The sequence below is a fragment of the Lampetra fluviatilis genome, chromosome 29, assembly GCF_964198595.1.
Source record: "Lampetra fluviatilis chromosome 29, kcLamFluv1.1, whole genome shotgun sequence".
In the NCBI taxonomy this organism is placed as follows: Eukaryota; Metazoa; Chordata; class Hyperoartia; order Petromyzontiformes; family Petromyzontidae; genus Lampetra; species Lampetra fluviatilis.
In genome coordinates this window covers 5778399-5794819 of record NC_136303.1, presented here as the reverse complement: position 1 = coordinate 5794819, position 16421 = coordinate 5778399, and the positions used below count along the sequence as shown (strand labels likewise).

General features: G+C 44.2%; 1 protein-coding gene across 1 annotated transcript in view; it reads left to right on the top strand.

The window, feature by feature from the left end:
- Positions 1-16182, top strand: part of LOC144942888 (cell adhesion molecule DSCAM-like) — a 196714-nt gene extending 180532 nt beyond the window's left edge. The window contains 6 exon segments of the mRNA XM_078869889.1: positions 1174-1292; positions 3066-3125; positions 3660-3878; positions 9651-9866; positions 12150-12476; positions 15379-16182. Coding sequence (XP_078726015.1) covers positions 1174-1292; positions 3066-3125; positions 3660-3878; positions 9651-9866; positions 12150-12476; positions 15379-15764 — 1327 coding nt within the window. The 3' untranslated portion in view covers positions 15765-16182.
- Positions 16183-16421: the final 239 nt, after the last annotated feature.

Genomic DNA, 16421 nt, shown 5'->3' with positions numbered 1-16421 from the left:
TACGTCCCTTTTTTATTCTTGCTCTGAATGTCACTCCAGGAGATTTGGGTAAACTGATTTTCCAGCATGACTTCATTTCTATTAAATGCACGCGCCGCGCAGGTTATCGGGAAATCTGGCAAGCAGTTCAAAAAATAATGTAATGACTACTCCATAAAACAGATTAGCAATTTATATTAAGTTTTTTTTGCAGCATTCAATGTTTTTTTCTCTCTCCATAAAAAAAATCTTAGTTGCTACAGCACATTGCTTTGCGGGGAGAAAAACACACTCTGCCGTTGTACAATATACAATATCACCTGAAAGTGATTTCGAGAATGGCTCAAAAAAAAGTGTGCATTCTTGTAACCAAAGTGTACTGAGTCAATTTGTTACTAAGACACCAACCTGGAGGACAGTGAAATGCCTGAACGTTGCAGCACTGTAAGTAGGTTGCCAATCTATGCGAGTGTTTCTCCCAATCAGAAATGACCAACACATCCATAGGCGGCAGGCTGCTAGAGCTGACAGGGCTTAGCGCCCTAGAACATTCGCCGGCTTACATTTAAACCCAGCTTACAGAGGTAAAACCTCTCAAAGCTGGACCCGGCGAGAGAACACAAGGTATCCACTAGCCGAGCACGTGGTGGGCTGAGACGGTCCGTGAACCCATGCAATTACATTTGTGTTAGATGATTGATATCCAAAAACAGGAGAGCACGAGGTCACCACTAGCAGAGAAGAGTGTGGACTGAAGCCGCCGGTGAACCCGTGCCCTCGGCCATGTCAGTCAACTGCCGACTGTGCTCGTGGCAACCTTTTGCTCCCTTGCATTCTGGGCATGAATTTTCTAAAACATGTGTACATTAAATGTATCCAAAAAGCAATTAATTTAGTGAAAATATAGATATTCAGCACCACCAAAAAACATTTTTCTTGGCCTCTCTCAAAGAATACATCTCAAAAGTAGGACCCTCATAAAAAAAAAAGTGATATTCAGTGTAACAGTCTCGTGTAAAAAATAAATACACCTGACTGTTCAGATAAGGAGTAAAGATGCATTACTCTGTTTACACTCTTGTGCTTTTGTATTGTTGATTTCATCCTTCCTTCCCGCTGCAATGCTCTTACCTGCTCCTGGCGAGAAAAATCCATCTTTGCACAACTGAATTGGCGCGCGCCTCTCGTTTGCAGCAAAAACTCGCGCCCCGTGGACACGCCGGTGAAAAGGGAGCAGCAGACTCCACGAATCCACATCGACGTCCCCCGGGGGCAGCTTCTGATTGAGAACAAGGACAGCACGGAGCAGCTCGGTCAGTGGCAAGCCGAAACACAGGGCGCAGCAAATGCCAGCGCAGGCAGACGACAACGGCGTGGTTTTTTTTTCAAGGGACTTTGTCGACCCAGCGAGTGCGTCATCTGTTGCCATCGCGCACAGCTCTGGGTCCCCACGCTGCCCGTTAGTTTTCGCCGCACGCGGACCCAACCGCGTTGTAAATGTCAGGCATCCGATCCGACCTTAATTTGCAATGTTTTCTAATAGATGATTGAAGTGCTGCACACTTGTGGAAATATCTCAGGTCAATTAGGGCAAGGTAGAGATGACAGATTTAAGAGTTGTAAATGGTAGATGTTGCCGCATCTGTGGAAGCTATTCATAGCTTCACATCTATACATGTGAAGGACTTACATTCACAGTTATGTGGAAATTTATTCCTATTTGCTTATAGAATGTTGTTACATTTATGTAAATATTGTAGCAAGTGGTTTTCACTTGAGGTAACTATTTACAGGATATTTGTTAGCATATTTCAGAATAAGGGGAAAAGCTCACAACAAAATGTTTACATTATTTAACATTGTGGAAAAATTAATGTTTGCCTTATTTTCCTATTTTGAATATTTGTGTTGCCAAGTGATTTACTAAACAGTGATGACCATCATTTGTGAGTTGGTGATTATATGCTTAATGTCATGTTATTGGCAAGAAGTGGATAATCAAATGAGAATGTGTTTTTTTTTTATTACGGTAATATGTTCATGCAATTGTGAAACATGTAGTGACTTTTTTCATAATCAGTTTTATTTATGTATCATTTTTGGGTGTTCATTATAACCTACTAATTTGACAGTAATAACTTTGTAAATATTTGTCGTGATTTTTTTTTCTTGGGGGATGCTATACTCTTGTATAAAGCCAAGAACTAGATAATTTATGGGTCAACATGCTACCTCATCTTCTTGAATACTAACTTAGTATTTCAACATAATCACAACTTTCTAAAGAACGGACATTTGCACAGAACCCACTTGGTTATACTTAACAGCTGAGCAGGTGGTCCAAACAACTGTGGTCTTTATTCAAATTAACATTCTTGTAATGATGTGGAACAGTTGGTGCTCAATTACTTTAATGATCTGGGCTTGTACCAACTGTTCATCAGCCCACGTTGTAACCTTGATCACGTATCAGTCCTGTTCCCACCTGGCCAATGGGCTTGGCATTTTGACATTTTCGTGCAACATTGTTTATTTAATGCATGTCCTGCCCCCAGGTGTGTCTTCTTGGCATATGTGTTGTTTTTTATTCCTGATGCCAACTACCCTAATTTAACACCAAGCAATTGCACTGACTTGTGCCAACTAACACGCTGCCTTGGGGGTATAAGATTTAATCATTGCAATTTTGGTCCCCAAAAAAAAAACCCGTATTAGAAAGCCAAAAGAACATTTCCCAAAGTGCCCGAATTAACATGATGAAGACCGCACACAGTTTGTGTATATCACAGTTTAATGGGGGTTTTTCTTTTTTACAAATCCAGAAGGATGGGGCTGAAGGAAAGCCTGTGTGCGATCGAGGCAATCATATTTTCATTCATTTCAAAAAAGTCTTTTACTTTTACATTATTTACTCTGTTTTAACCTAGTCGTGTAAATGTGTCAAAATTTTGTCGGTGAAACAAAAGAGAGGCGTTTATGCAACAGGAGAATGGCATGAAAATGTTTACATTTTTTTCCGCTAAAAAAAAGTACGTAATGTTGGCATTGATTTATTTCTCATTTTCAATCACTGTCGCCGATCACAGGCCCAGAGGCCCAAAACATCAATCGGCCAGCAACAAACAGCACTATCAAAGATGTAATAGGTAAGAGTTAACACGTTTCATAAAATTGAGCAGGCCTGTAAGAGATTGGGAGAATAGACAATGGTATCAGGGGGGGGATTTTAAAGTTGAGCAGTGCGAGGGAAAAATAAGAAACAGAAGTGCTGTTGCAACATAGTTACAACATAGTAGCAACATTGCAACAACATTGTAACAACATAGTACCAGCAACGAAATTGTGTGAACGATGCAATAATCTAATGGGGTTTTTATTTTAAGACTCCTTGGACCTCCTGTCTAGTGAGGTAATTGTGCTGTGTGGTCGACCGTATCTCCGTGGGGCACTAGAGTATTGATAATTTAGCCATTTATTGAATATTTACAATAGATCTCATTACTCGGGGAATAGCTGCTGTCTGAATGTCCATTATTTACAGGGGGCCTGCGTTTGGTTCTGCATGGGAATGTATTGCCTCCCTATCGCTAGCCACCGAGGGTGAACTTAGCGATGACAACCACCGCTGTGGTCCCGCCGTTGTCGACGCAAGGTCCCCCCGTGTGTGTGCTGTGCCACAGAGGGGGACGACAAGTCCACCATTCTCCTCACGGACTCCGATTACAGTCAGGCTGGGAAGTCACGGACGTACAGCGGGGGGCACACCTTGCCCCACCCCCATCCTCACCCCCATCCTCACCCGCACCCCCACCCTCACCCCCATCCTCACCCTCACCCAGCTCCAGCTGCAGGACCCGTCGACACGCTCATCGATACCTCCAACACACGACCGGGCACAAGTACGTGTGTGTGTGTTTGTTCGTGTGTATGTGTGTGCGGGGAGCGGTAGTGTCGCGGTTAGTGTGCTGGGCTATGAACTCAAACACCCGAGTTCGATTACCGCTCACGGCCAACACCCAGTGACGATTATTTGAACCAGTCCTGGGCTTCCCCTAGATCGACTCAGCTCAAATGAGTACCTGGTGTAGTGTGTAAACACTGCCACTGGGGAGACAAAGGCGGCCGAGCGTGGTGTTGGCCACCCACCTCGTCACGTGCCGTGCCATCCTTCATAGGTGCTTGTTAATAGCAATTGCCCCAAGTCTGTTAAGGCTATACGGCAGATCTTTGTCTTTGTTAATGTGTGTGGGCAGTGGTGGTTCAGTAGTTAGTGCACTGCACTACGAACCCCAGCGACCTGAGATTGATTCCTGAACTGGTCCTGAGCCTCCTCTAGGTCCACTCAGCATTAAATGAGTATCCGGTGCCGTGTGTAGCACTGGGGATACAAAAGCGGCTGGGTGTGGTGCTGGCCACCTCCCCCACATGCCATTCTAGCCTTCATAGGTGCTCGCTAACAGCACTTGCCCCAACAGTTTGTTATAGGCTACACGGGGAATATTTGTCTTTTGTTGTATGTGTGTTTATGTTTGTGCGCGGCAAGAGGTGACACGGTGTTTTTCACCCTGCGCCACAAACACGGTGACCCAGGGTTTAATCTCCAACCACAGGTAACATCACTGGCTAGTGGCATTGCACAATTTCTAGGCCTCCTCTAGGTTGAGTCAACCTCAAATGAGTACCAGGTCATGTGTGTAAACATCAGAAATGGTTAGATATTGGTAGTCTGGCATGGTGCTAGTCACGTCGCTTTCTCGTCCCCCATTTGAGTCTTTACGTGTGCTCACAAACAGTAATTTCCCCCACCACTCTGCATGGATATACGGAGGATCTTTGTCTCTTTGTGTATCTGTGGGAAGGAGTGAAGGCAGAGTTGTTGGCATGGCCAGGAATAAACCTGCATTCTATTTCTGACCATGCACACCATTTGTAATTGCTGTGTGGGACTGGCTTGCACCTCCCATGATTTGGTCTTTCATGAGCAGTGAGCACTGATGATGAACAGCAGCATGGGGAGGCACAAAGTGGCCGGGCATAGTGCTGACTACTGTATACATTTGGTACCAGCCTTAATAGGCACTGCCTCACATCAAATTGACTTGATATTCCCTATAATTACATTTTTTAATACATTTTTTGTGTCGTAAATATGTTGTCATTTAATATTGGCTGCCCTGGCGAATGTGCATATATACACAATATATATAGGAAAGTGAGAATTTTTTTTTGTCCAAAAGCCTTCTGTTAATTTCATTAAAAATGTACTTTATTTTGCTGAAGAAACAAACGTGACTTTTTGGTCCATCAAATTAGCATTGACATTCTAATGCTTTTCCTCAATCGGTGGACTCTTTTGGCCCACTCACATTCACGACTGTGTCTGCTTCCAATCACAGTTAACAACAACAACACAAATAATAAAGTAAGGGTTTGCTCTGACTTTTTTTTTTAGACACCAAAAACATATGTCTGGGGCAGAGATAATCTACAAATGAATGACAGAACCAGTACTTAAATATCTCAAGTCTTAATTATGCCTACTGGGGGAGAAGAATAATAATTTTTAAAAATACCCTATGGCAGGTTTCTCTCACTGTTGCTTTTAATGAGGTCCCACTAACCTGATTTGAAATGAAATACTGTACATTGACATGCGTGCATCTGCGGTGGGAGGTGCTGTGCCTATTCTTTGTATTATATCGTCAACTTTGAGCGGTAGTGTAGCAGTTAGCGCGCTGCGCTACTTAACCCAGCGACCCGAGTTCGATTCCCGCTCACGGCCAACACCAGTGACGATTATTTGAACCGTTTCTGGACCTCCACTAGGTCGACTCAGCCTCACATCATTACCTGGTGCGGTGTGTACAAACATCGCCACTGGGGAGATAAAGGCAACCTGGCGTGGTCTTGGCTGTGCGGCCTTCATAGGTGCTCGCTAACAGCCCTTACAGTCTGTTACAGGCGATACGGAGGAGGAATCTTTGTCTTTGTGCCTTTCCTTGGATTGATATTGTCAACTCTGATTAATTGTGTGCGATGTCCGTATGCTGCGCGTGTTTATCACACCGTGGAATTCAAATATCGGATTTGTTTGCGTGTCGCCATACACTTTCAATAGCACCTGCGAGTGGAGCGATGAATAATTTTAATTTAAAATTACAGAATTAATGAATGTCTGGGGAAATCCGAAATGCGTGACATTCGGCGGTGTCTGTTGGTTAGTTTACGTGACGTTAGACAGATGGCAGTGCGGCTTCGTCTTTGCATCGCTGTAGACGCATTTCGATATTTTAGCACTTGTTTTTCTTCAATGCAGGCCTGCAGTGAGCTCATTGAGACTCTTTTTTATCGGTTTGCTGTCATGTAAATACAGTAGTTTAGGCCTCGTAAGCGAAATGAACTATTTCAGATTTCTCAAAGCCATCCTTAGCTTTTTTTCCCCTCTAGGGTGGTCGTTTCAATTAAACAGAGAGTCACTAAATTTAATTAAACATTTAATGGCTTTTCCAGAGCTGAGCTCGCTTGTTTTCTCTTTCTGCTCTCCGACCACTTTTCCATCAGCGCCGTGCTTTAATAGGTGGCAATTATCTAAGTTGAACACATTTCTGTCAAATTAGTGTCAGTTAAATGCTGCAGGTGCTGTTTTTTTATTTAGCTCCGCCCCCCCCCCCCCCTTGAATGCTATTGCTAAGGGGCCATCCATTTCGTAAGTACGCAAAAATCTGTCAAAACTTGACCCATCCCCCCCCCCTCCCTGTACGCACGCGCACTTTTTACACCCCCCCCCCCGTTTCCTATGCGTACGCACATTGTTAGTAGACCCCCCATACGTAAGCGTACGCATTTGGGTTAACCCCCCCCCTCCCCCTCCATGCGTACGTACTAAATGGATGGCCCCTAATTGTGTCACATTAGTGCCTAAAAATTAGATTGTTTCCGGACATCACCGAGTGCTTTTTCTGCTGGCAGAGCCAATGGGTTTGTTAATCATAGTTTGTAAATGTAATAGCAGATTAACATAGCATTCAACCAAGCTGAATGTGTAGAGTATTACTGGCCAATTTAAGGCACGTATTGTTAATTACGTGTACATAAATGCCACATTGTATCATCTAATGTGGTATCCAGAAAGAGGCACTTAACTTGGTAATCAAAATAAATATATATTTTGAACAAACACATCAATAGATGTGTCATCTAAATAAATGAGCACTTACTTGTATTAATTTCTTAGCGTGCTCAATCAATGTGCTTCGTTACGTTTAATCAAGTCGAGATCCATTGGAAAGCAATGTTCATTATCTGAGTGGCATCCGGATGATTAAAAACAAGTTAATTCGAATGTAACTTTCCTAAAATTGGCAAAGGAGTGGCATTTACAGCAAACAGCACTGAAAGTGATTGAGGTGAAAAACGCAGCTTGTCCATAATGGTATCATTCACTTTTATCGAACGCATAATTAGACAACAGTTTGAGCTAGGTCAATAAAACTGACAAAAGCACAAAGACACAGATCACCCGTATAGTCTTGACAGACTGTTGGGGCAAGTGATGTAAGCGAGCACCTATGAAGGCCGGCACAGCACACGAAGGGGGGTGGTTGGCCAACACCACGCCCGACCACACCGCACCAGGTACTCATTTGAGGTTGCATCGACCCAGGGGAGGCCCAGGACCCATTCAGAAATTCGTCACAGGTGTTGGCCGCGAGCGCGAGTCGAACCCGGGTCACAGCCGGGTTCGTAGCGCAGCGTACCGCTAAGCGCTGCACCACCGCTCACCATAATTCTCGAGGCTCCCAGGTGCTCACCAGAATCTCAGGTGCGGTTGTTTTTAAAACGCCTGTAAATGCGCCCGTGAAAACCCCTAGAGGTTGAGCGAATGTAAAACACACACACACACATATATATGGAATATGTTCACAACGTTTCAACAAACAGCTCTTTAAACCGTGTCTAATTATAATTAATGATGTATGGAATATGATGATTCATGGACATCCTCTCAGACAAACGGGTCAGAATTTATTTTGATTTAGTTTAATTTCAGTCACAGGCGTTAATGTGAAGAGAGCATATTATGGTGTTCCACTAATATTGAGGGCCTTTTTATCACGTTACTAAGCAAAGGCTCAAAATCCCAAATTTGTATTAGCTTATTTTTAATTAATGCTCATCCTTTATCTCACGTTTGGTTCTTGAGTTACCCACGCAACGAGAAACATCTATCAATACATTAATAGGAGTATGATGATGCTAATGCATTGGCTTTTGCATTTGTGCAGTCTCGCCCTCTGATGTGTTCTCGCGTTGTGCCACGTGTTGTTCGGCAAGCCACGTTGTTCGTGCCAAGCACACGTGGTACAACCAGAACATATATCAAGAGAGCAACAGTAGGGTGAGAATTTGTGAAAACACAGCACTAAGAGGAAAAAAATATATAGACAATTGGTGACATTTTCGGCAACGGCAGGGTTTGAGTTTTTGTAATTTGTATCTGTACACTGCCAGTGCAGTGTCAGAAAAAAAAGTAGAATGATCGTGACTCGGTAAAACAAACCCAGACAGGCTTTTAGATAATTATCTTTTGAAATAATATTTGATATGTTTGGTTTTAACAATTGTACAAGATGAACGATTTCAGTGAAAGTAATCGTAAAGGTTCACAGTTCTGATGTGACGTTCTGATCTCACCGGAAAAAGCAAAAGTGCTTCCTTTCATTTATTCTAGATTTTTGGGTTGGGTCACGGTAATAATCTGGCCAAGTTTTGTCAGAAAGACCCTCGAACACCAGAAAAATCCGAATGTACTAAATTGGCACGTTAAGAAGCATTCAGCTTGTAACGAAATGTAACAATTACGTTTCGCTTGAAAACGCATCAAGCATCTTCAGGAAAATCCAGGAATTCAGAAAAAAACACATTTGGCCAGATCATTAAGCGTCCGTAACCGAAGGCCACCTAATGATCTGGAAGTGCCGGAGACTCTCTCTCTCTTCTCACGGCGGCTCTGGACCTCGCTAAACCGCGCTCGGACGCAGCACTGGAGGACGTGCGGCATCGTGCGCGTTGTTCCATAAATGAAAAAAATCAAGGAATCGCCAGCTGCGACTGTGTGTGGCAGAGAGCCCCCCAAATCGTTAAACACAACGCCGACGATTTGCGCCATCATCCAGGCGCAGCACACCCTGGCGGTATCGCTACAATCAGAGCAGCCTCTACTGCAGCCTGAGATTGCTTGAAGGACCTGAACATTTAACTTTGACATCATCTATACAAACTATTGCTCCCCTCCCCGCCCCGCGCATGCCATACAAAAGAAGAAGAAGACCCAGAAAAATCGCAAGTGAATAATAATAATAACTAACAATAAGACTTTTTGATTTAAAGCTTTCGTGACTGCAGGGATTCATCTTCTTGGTTCTTTCGGTAAAGTCACGTAGAATGGAAATAATAAAATAATAAGAATTATTATTCTTTTTATGAGAGAATTAGTGATCATTATTATATTATTTCGATGTTTTATTTTTACTATTTTATTATTTCCATTCTACGTGACTTTACCGAAAGAACCAAGAAGATAACAATAAGACATTGGCTGCCATAGCCCCCCCCCACCTCCGCGTCCACCTAAGCCTCTTTTCGCCGGTTGACGCTCGGTCACTTTGCAGACCCAGTGTCGCGCAAGCACGTGCGCCACCCACCCCCACCACCTCGGAGTCGCTACGCCAGCCAGTGGACCCTGAGCCGCCTACAGGGATCCGCCTGCGCCCGCACACTGCCGCCGGACTGCCGCGTGATCACGCCCCGGGCGGCCGACTGCCGAGTCATCACGCCACGCACAGGCGAGAGCGACAGCTACAGCATCAGTCCCTCTCAGGACACAGGTAGCTTGCACGCCAGGCGGGCACTTTTGTTCACTCGTGGCCAAGGGGAGGCAAAGGGGGGTGGGGGGGGAGGTTAGGTGCTGAGCTTCGTGCCTGCGTGTGTCTCGTATTTCCATCCTGTGCAGTCGAAGGTCACGCAAAGCAAATGGCTGGGTGGATTCGTGATGACGTGGACTGCAGCCTCGAGTGGACCCCTGATAAAATGTCATTGCAAAGTACAAAAAAAACCCTCTTCATTTCCATGTTCAATATTTAACATTTAACATATGTGCCTTAAATCTTGGCACTTGGCTGTAATGTATTATTTATATTACTTATTATTTTGATTTTAAGCCTTTTAACGCTTCATCGCTGTGATTGCGAGCCTGCCTACGCTGTGTTGATCGTGTGGCTTTGTTGCTTTACCATACCTCACCATTGTTGGTCAGTGTGGCTTTTGTGAAGGGGTGGGTGGGACTGGTTCAGATATCACTCATCACTGACATTAGCTGTGACCAAAAAATCGAACTCTGGGTCAATGGGTTTATAGCTCAGTGCTCTATAACCACTGTGCCACCACACACCCCGCTATGTATGTACGTGTAGGAATTACTTTGAAAGAAATTACAACATCAGTTTGTCTAGATTATACAGCTGCTGTGTGTGCTGATCTCATCACTCCATCTCTGCCTTGATCATTTTCTCGGGAACAACAATCTCCCTCCCCTGCTTTGCCAAGCCAACACTATTTTCATCTTTTGGCCATCATCCCTGACAGCTATGTATCCGGCCCAAGGCTACTTGTCCTTCTTAACAGTCAATATGATGTCGCTGAATTGGTTTTGTTTTTGTGCCATTTGTTCCTTTTTCTGTCGGTGAGCGTAATTCCCAGGATGCATTTCTGCATTGCTTTTTTTCGTGGCACTTTTTAACATCTCTTGGTTCTTTCGGTAAAGTCACGTAGAAGATAAATAATAAAATAATAAAAATGAAACATTAAATAATTTTCACGACATTTCGGCCACAACGCAAGCAGCCGTCCGAAACGTCGTGAGAATTATTTTATTATGTTTTATTTTTATTATTTTATCATTTCTCTTCTACGTGACTTTACCGAAAGAACCAAGAAGATGAATCCCTGCAGTCACGAAAGCTTTAAATCGAAATTTTTAACATCTGTTTCATTTTCATTTGTCAGTGTCAATGTTTCTGATCCATATATCCATAGCGGGCAATACATACTTTTTAGGCATATTGGTATGTTGCTTTTCGTTATCAATTTCAGTTGTTTTACAAAACAACTCACCTCTTTATTTTATCATATTGATCCCAGTCTACTTTCAATAATTTTCTAGATAGTTGTCGTATTTTATGATTGTATTCCTCCATCATTTGTTTTTCTCTTGTTCAGGGAACTTTAGTTTTCCTCACATAAAAAAAATGTTTTCCCAACTTTTCAGCCTTCTGTGTTAAGTTTATGTAATTATTACCTCTAGTTGATTTCCATTGGTTGTTATGATAACGATATCGTCAGCAAATCTGAGATTGTTGATACTCACTTAATTTATGCTCACGCCTTCATATCTCAAGACTACTTTTCAGAAATATCTTCAAATGTTGCCTTTTAATAACTTTGGCAAAAGTGTGTCACCTTTCTGCTTCTGATTTATATTTAATTCTATTTTTTTTGGAAATCGGAGTGTAACTGTTCTATTTTTAGAGAATAAAATCCGTACATTTTCTGCATTTATTTATTGAGGCCTTGTTTTGTGATATCCCGGATGACTGCACGTAAAATGTGCACCACTGTAAACACAGTGATAATATATATCACTATGCCTGATTAAAGTCAGACATGGTGATTTTTTATATTCATTTCCAGAAATTGATTGATCGTTTGTATGTATGTGGTCAATGGTAGAAAAACCTTTCCCAAGTCTGGCTTTCTCACACGGTTGGGTTGACCTCTACATTTTCCATTATTCTCTTCGCAGTGGTCTTCAAGAACAATATATAAATATGAGACAATCTGGTAGGTTATATGTAGGCAGGTGTAGTGTTTCTTTTTGTATCTTAGTGGAACAAAACAAATGATGATATAATGCCGCATATCACGTTTAAATTGTACCACCGTTACGTTTCCAAGAATCCGTTTTTTTCTTCTTCTCAGAAGCACATTTTCAGCCAGTGCTGCCACCATTTCGCAAATTTACCAAAATTGTACATTTCGGTACAGGGGGGGGGCAAGCCACATATAGCCTCTTAAATTATATGACATTACCCGCTGTTCGATGCTGCGCGCAGACAAGGGCCGGAACAGCATGGTGTCGACGGAGAGCGCGTCGTCCACTTATGAGGAGCTGGCTCGAGCGTACGAGCACGCGCGCATGGAGGAGCAGCTCAAGAACGCCACCTTCGAGATCACCGAGTGCTTCGTCTCCGACACGTCCTCGGAGCAGCGGCTGACGGGCGGCACGGCGGGTACGGGCGGCGAGCCCGGCGGAGACAGCCTCACGTCTGGAAGCACGCCCAGCGAGTCGGGCATCTGTCGCTTCACCGCCTCTCCGCCCAAACCGCAGGTGGCGAGCACGAACCAGGGAAGCATGGCCATGCCCATTGCGCACCGTGCAGGTAACATTGCAAATGTGAGCCACGCGTCACGTGACCCCCCCCCTCCCCCCTACCCCGCGGCACCTTGCGCCCCTTGCAGAGGTCGCAAACGGGTTTTGATTCCTTACCCGTACCCGGCCGCACCAGGGTCGCAAACGGGTACCCGAACCCGTACCCGGCCTTACCCGCACCATACCCGTACCCGGCCGGGTACGGGTAGGGTATCGGGTACCTGATTGAGACCTCTGGGATGAAGCCATGTTGCAGGCGCGGGTGGGTTGATTCTAGGAACTTGAATTGTGAGAAGAGACAAGACGTTGGGAAATGAGTGACAAACAGTTACTCACCAGTGACTCACGGTCTACCCGTACCCGTACCCGGCCACACCAGGGTTGCAAACGGGTACCCGTACCCGTACCCGGTCGGGTACGGGTAGCCGGGTATCGGGTAGGGTATGGGTATCGGGTACCCGGTTGCGACCTCTGCCTTGCGCCCCTTGTGTTATGACTGATGGAGCCTCCTTCATCCGCAGGCTTTGGCACCGCCCCCACCAGAGGTCGGGGCAATTGGGCCACCGTTGCTCACTTAGTTTCCGATAAATTCGGCTTTCCATTTGGCCACCCCTACTGCCTTGCCCTTGCTACAATGGCGCTGTGCTGTTAATTTATTCGGCGGGCGTCTGGAATGCTTCTTCCTATATTAGGAAGCCACCGGGTGCTGTGCACTTTTACATCAAGATTAAACACTAATTTCCTTCAGTGCTTTTTGTCTTTAGCTTGTTGTGCCCCTCCCCCCTCCCGCACTTCCAATTAGCATGGTTGACTACATATGGTACGAACGAAGTTCAACATACATACGTTGTACATATTTAACAACGTAAAAATAAGAACACGAAGATCTTTTGTCAATGCACTGCTGGGTGAAGGCCTCCATATGCTGTGTTGATTTTTGGGGGTTGTTTGACCATATTTCACCATGCTGGTCAGTGCAGGGGTTGGCAAAGGCAGAGCCGCATGATCAATGTTAGCTGTGGCCAGGTTCTCAGTGCAGTGCGCTAATCACTGCACCACCGCTCCACCCCACTACATTATTTAAGCGACTCACAATATGATTTCTGGATCGGGTTATCAAAGAGTATAATACATTGTAAATGTTACTTCATCGTTCAGCTTAGTCCTGTAATCTCTGTTGACATTGTATTTAATCAAGCGTGCGATTGGCACTATGATTGTACAGTATTATATTCTCAAAACATTTTGACCATTCCTTATACACAGAGAGAATATTGTGCCTTGCTATATAAAACTTTCTTGGAAAATGTGGAGTCAACATGATTTTGGCATTATTGTTTACATCAGCATGACATTTTATAATCACGTTCTGGCCACTACTTGATGAGGACCTCCATATTCCTGCATTATTTACCTTTCAGCATTTTGTGAATACTTCATTCCTCCATTGGAACCTCATTTGCCAGTAAAAATATGATAATTGTTTTTTTACCCTTCTATCTGGCAACAAAACTGACACCTTTTTTTTACAAGGAGTCATGTTTACATAGACCACAATACCTGCAGTCATAATGCAAAAAAAAATGAGGTTCCAATGGTGTAAATTCTTAACCCGAGCTCTCATACTCTGATGGTGCATTGTCTTTGAGTTGTGCGCCTTTTGGCGTCATCTGGTCCCAACCCATGTGAGACTAGGCTCTAAGGAAAGCTGTCTTGGGTGTGAACCAATCAACTTCAAGGACAGTGCACATTATCAGAGTTATGTTTTTTTGTTTGCATTATGACTGCAGGTATTGTAGTCTATGTAAACATGACTCCTTGCAAAAAAAAAGGTGTCAGTTTTGTTGCCAGATAGAAGGGTAAAAAACCAATTATCATATTTCATTCCTGTTTTGTGAATGCTGGCATGGTGTCGTAGTTAACGCACTGGACATTAAATTCAGAGATTGTTGGTTGTATTTAATCTCCAAGCATGACGGTGTAAATAAAGGGGGTGATGATTACAATCTCACCCCCCCTGTCCTCCCAGCAACATAAATGGGTCCACAAAAGTCGATGGACAGGTTGCGTGTGATGGGTTAAAGTGTCGTTACTCCCACTTCTTCCGAGACGTCTGGCCGGTGTGGATGACTTGCGACTCGACTTGGACTTGCATAACAATGACTTTGTCCCACCTATGAGGTGTGGACTCGAGTCATGTGACTTGGACTCGAGTCAGACTCGAGTCATGAATTTGATGACTTGCGACTCGACTTGGACTTGCATAACAATGACTTTGTCCCACCTATGAGATGTGGACTCGAGTCATGTGACTTGGACTCGAGTCAGACTCGAGTCATGAATTTGATGACTTGCGACTCGACTTGGACTTGCATAACAATGACTTTGTCCCACCTATGAGATGTGGACTCGAGTCATGTGACTTGGACTCGAGTCAGACTCGAGTCATGAATTTGATGACTTGCGACTCGACTTGGACTTGCATAACAATGACTTTGTCCCACCTATGAGATGTGGACTCGAGTCATGTGACTTGGACTCGAGTCAGACTCGAGTCATGAATTTGATGACTTGCGACTCGACTTGGACTTGCATAACAATGACTTTGTCCCACCTCTGCCAAACACCCTCTAGAGACGCTCGCTTGCGTTGTACGTGTGTATGTACGTTGAACTTCTTTCGCACCATACGTAGCCAACCGTGCTAATTGGAGCGAAGGCCCTTTCTGCCAGTAGTGTCACGAGCGACAATTTGCAGGGCTGCACCTTAACCTTCTTTGATTATTATTGTGTTCCGAGGAACACCTGCACGAACGTTGACAGAGTAATCACCTCGCACTGAATTGCCCACCGAATAGCGAATGTGATTGCTTTTGCGGACAGTGCACCAAAGTGACGCAGACTTGTTTGCAGGAGACTACTGTAACCTTCCAGTCTACGTGAAGAGGGAAGGGGCCGCCGGGAAGGTGGCGGCTCCGCGGGAGGTCGCCGTACCCCAAGCGAGTGGAAGCAACATCCCCGAACCACAGGCCAGCTTCCCCAAGCCACCTGCTTCAAGCGCTGGCAGAGAACAACCTGCACCGGTCCACCCTGCCTTCCCGCCAGCCAACGCACCACCGCCCTCCTCCGAAGGGCCTCCTCTACCGCCTCCCGCCAACGCAGCCCATCGTCATGGCTCCAACCCTTCCATCAGACCTTCAGGCTCTAGAGACTCGATAGATGAGCAAGGCCTAGCTGGACCCAGCAGGCCTCAGAAGCCTGGTGCTAATGTTTACTCAAAGTCTTACACACTGGTTTGATATTTCTCACGCAGTATAGTTTGTTTGATGCCGATGGATGACATTTCTATGGTCTTAACCGAGATATGAAATGTCTAAAAAGTAGATGACATTTTTTGGAACTTTAGAACTATATTGTGTTTGTGTGTGTCTTAAGGAACCAACAGGTTATAGACTACATTTGCAGTTTGCTTCAACGATTGTGGGCTGCTGAAATTTGAAAGAAAGGGTTTTTAAATGTATCCTTTGGAATGGACCCTCTGAAAGTCAGGCTAGAGTAAGTCAAGTCGCTGCTAAACAGTCTAGGTTTGGCCTTGAATACATATGGCTAATTTAACCAAAGCAAGCCATAGCATGATAAAAAAAAAACATCCAAAAACATAGATTTAGGCTGGAAGTATCAGTAATCATTCTTGTGGTAACTCAATAAACCATTAAACATCAGTACATCAGTCAGCAAGTCAACTTTTTTATTTTTGCTGTAGTTTTTTTCTTTTAATGAAAATGCGTACATTTTAATTAAATTCAATATAAGGGCACTTGCGATAAACTGAACATCTTGCTGGATACCTTTGATGACTAAAGGTGACCACTGCAACACAAGTAATATTGAATACTGACCCCTGGGGCATGAACCGTTTGGCTGGTGCTGCAGATATTGAAAGCAGGAATGAATCG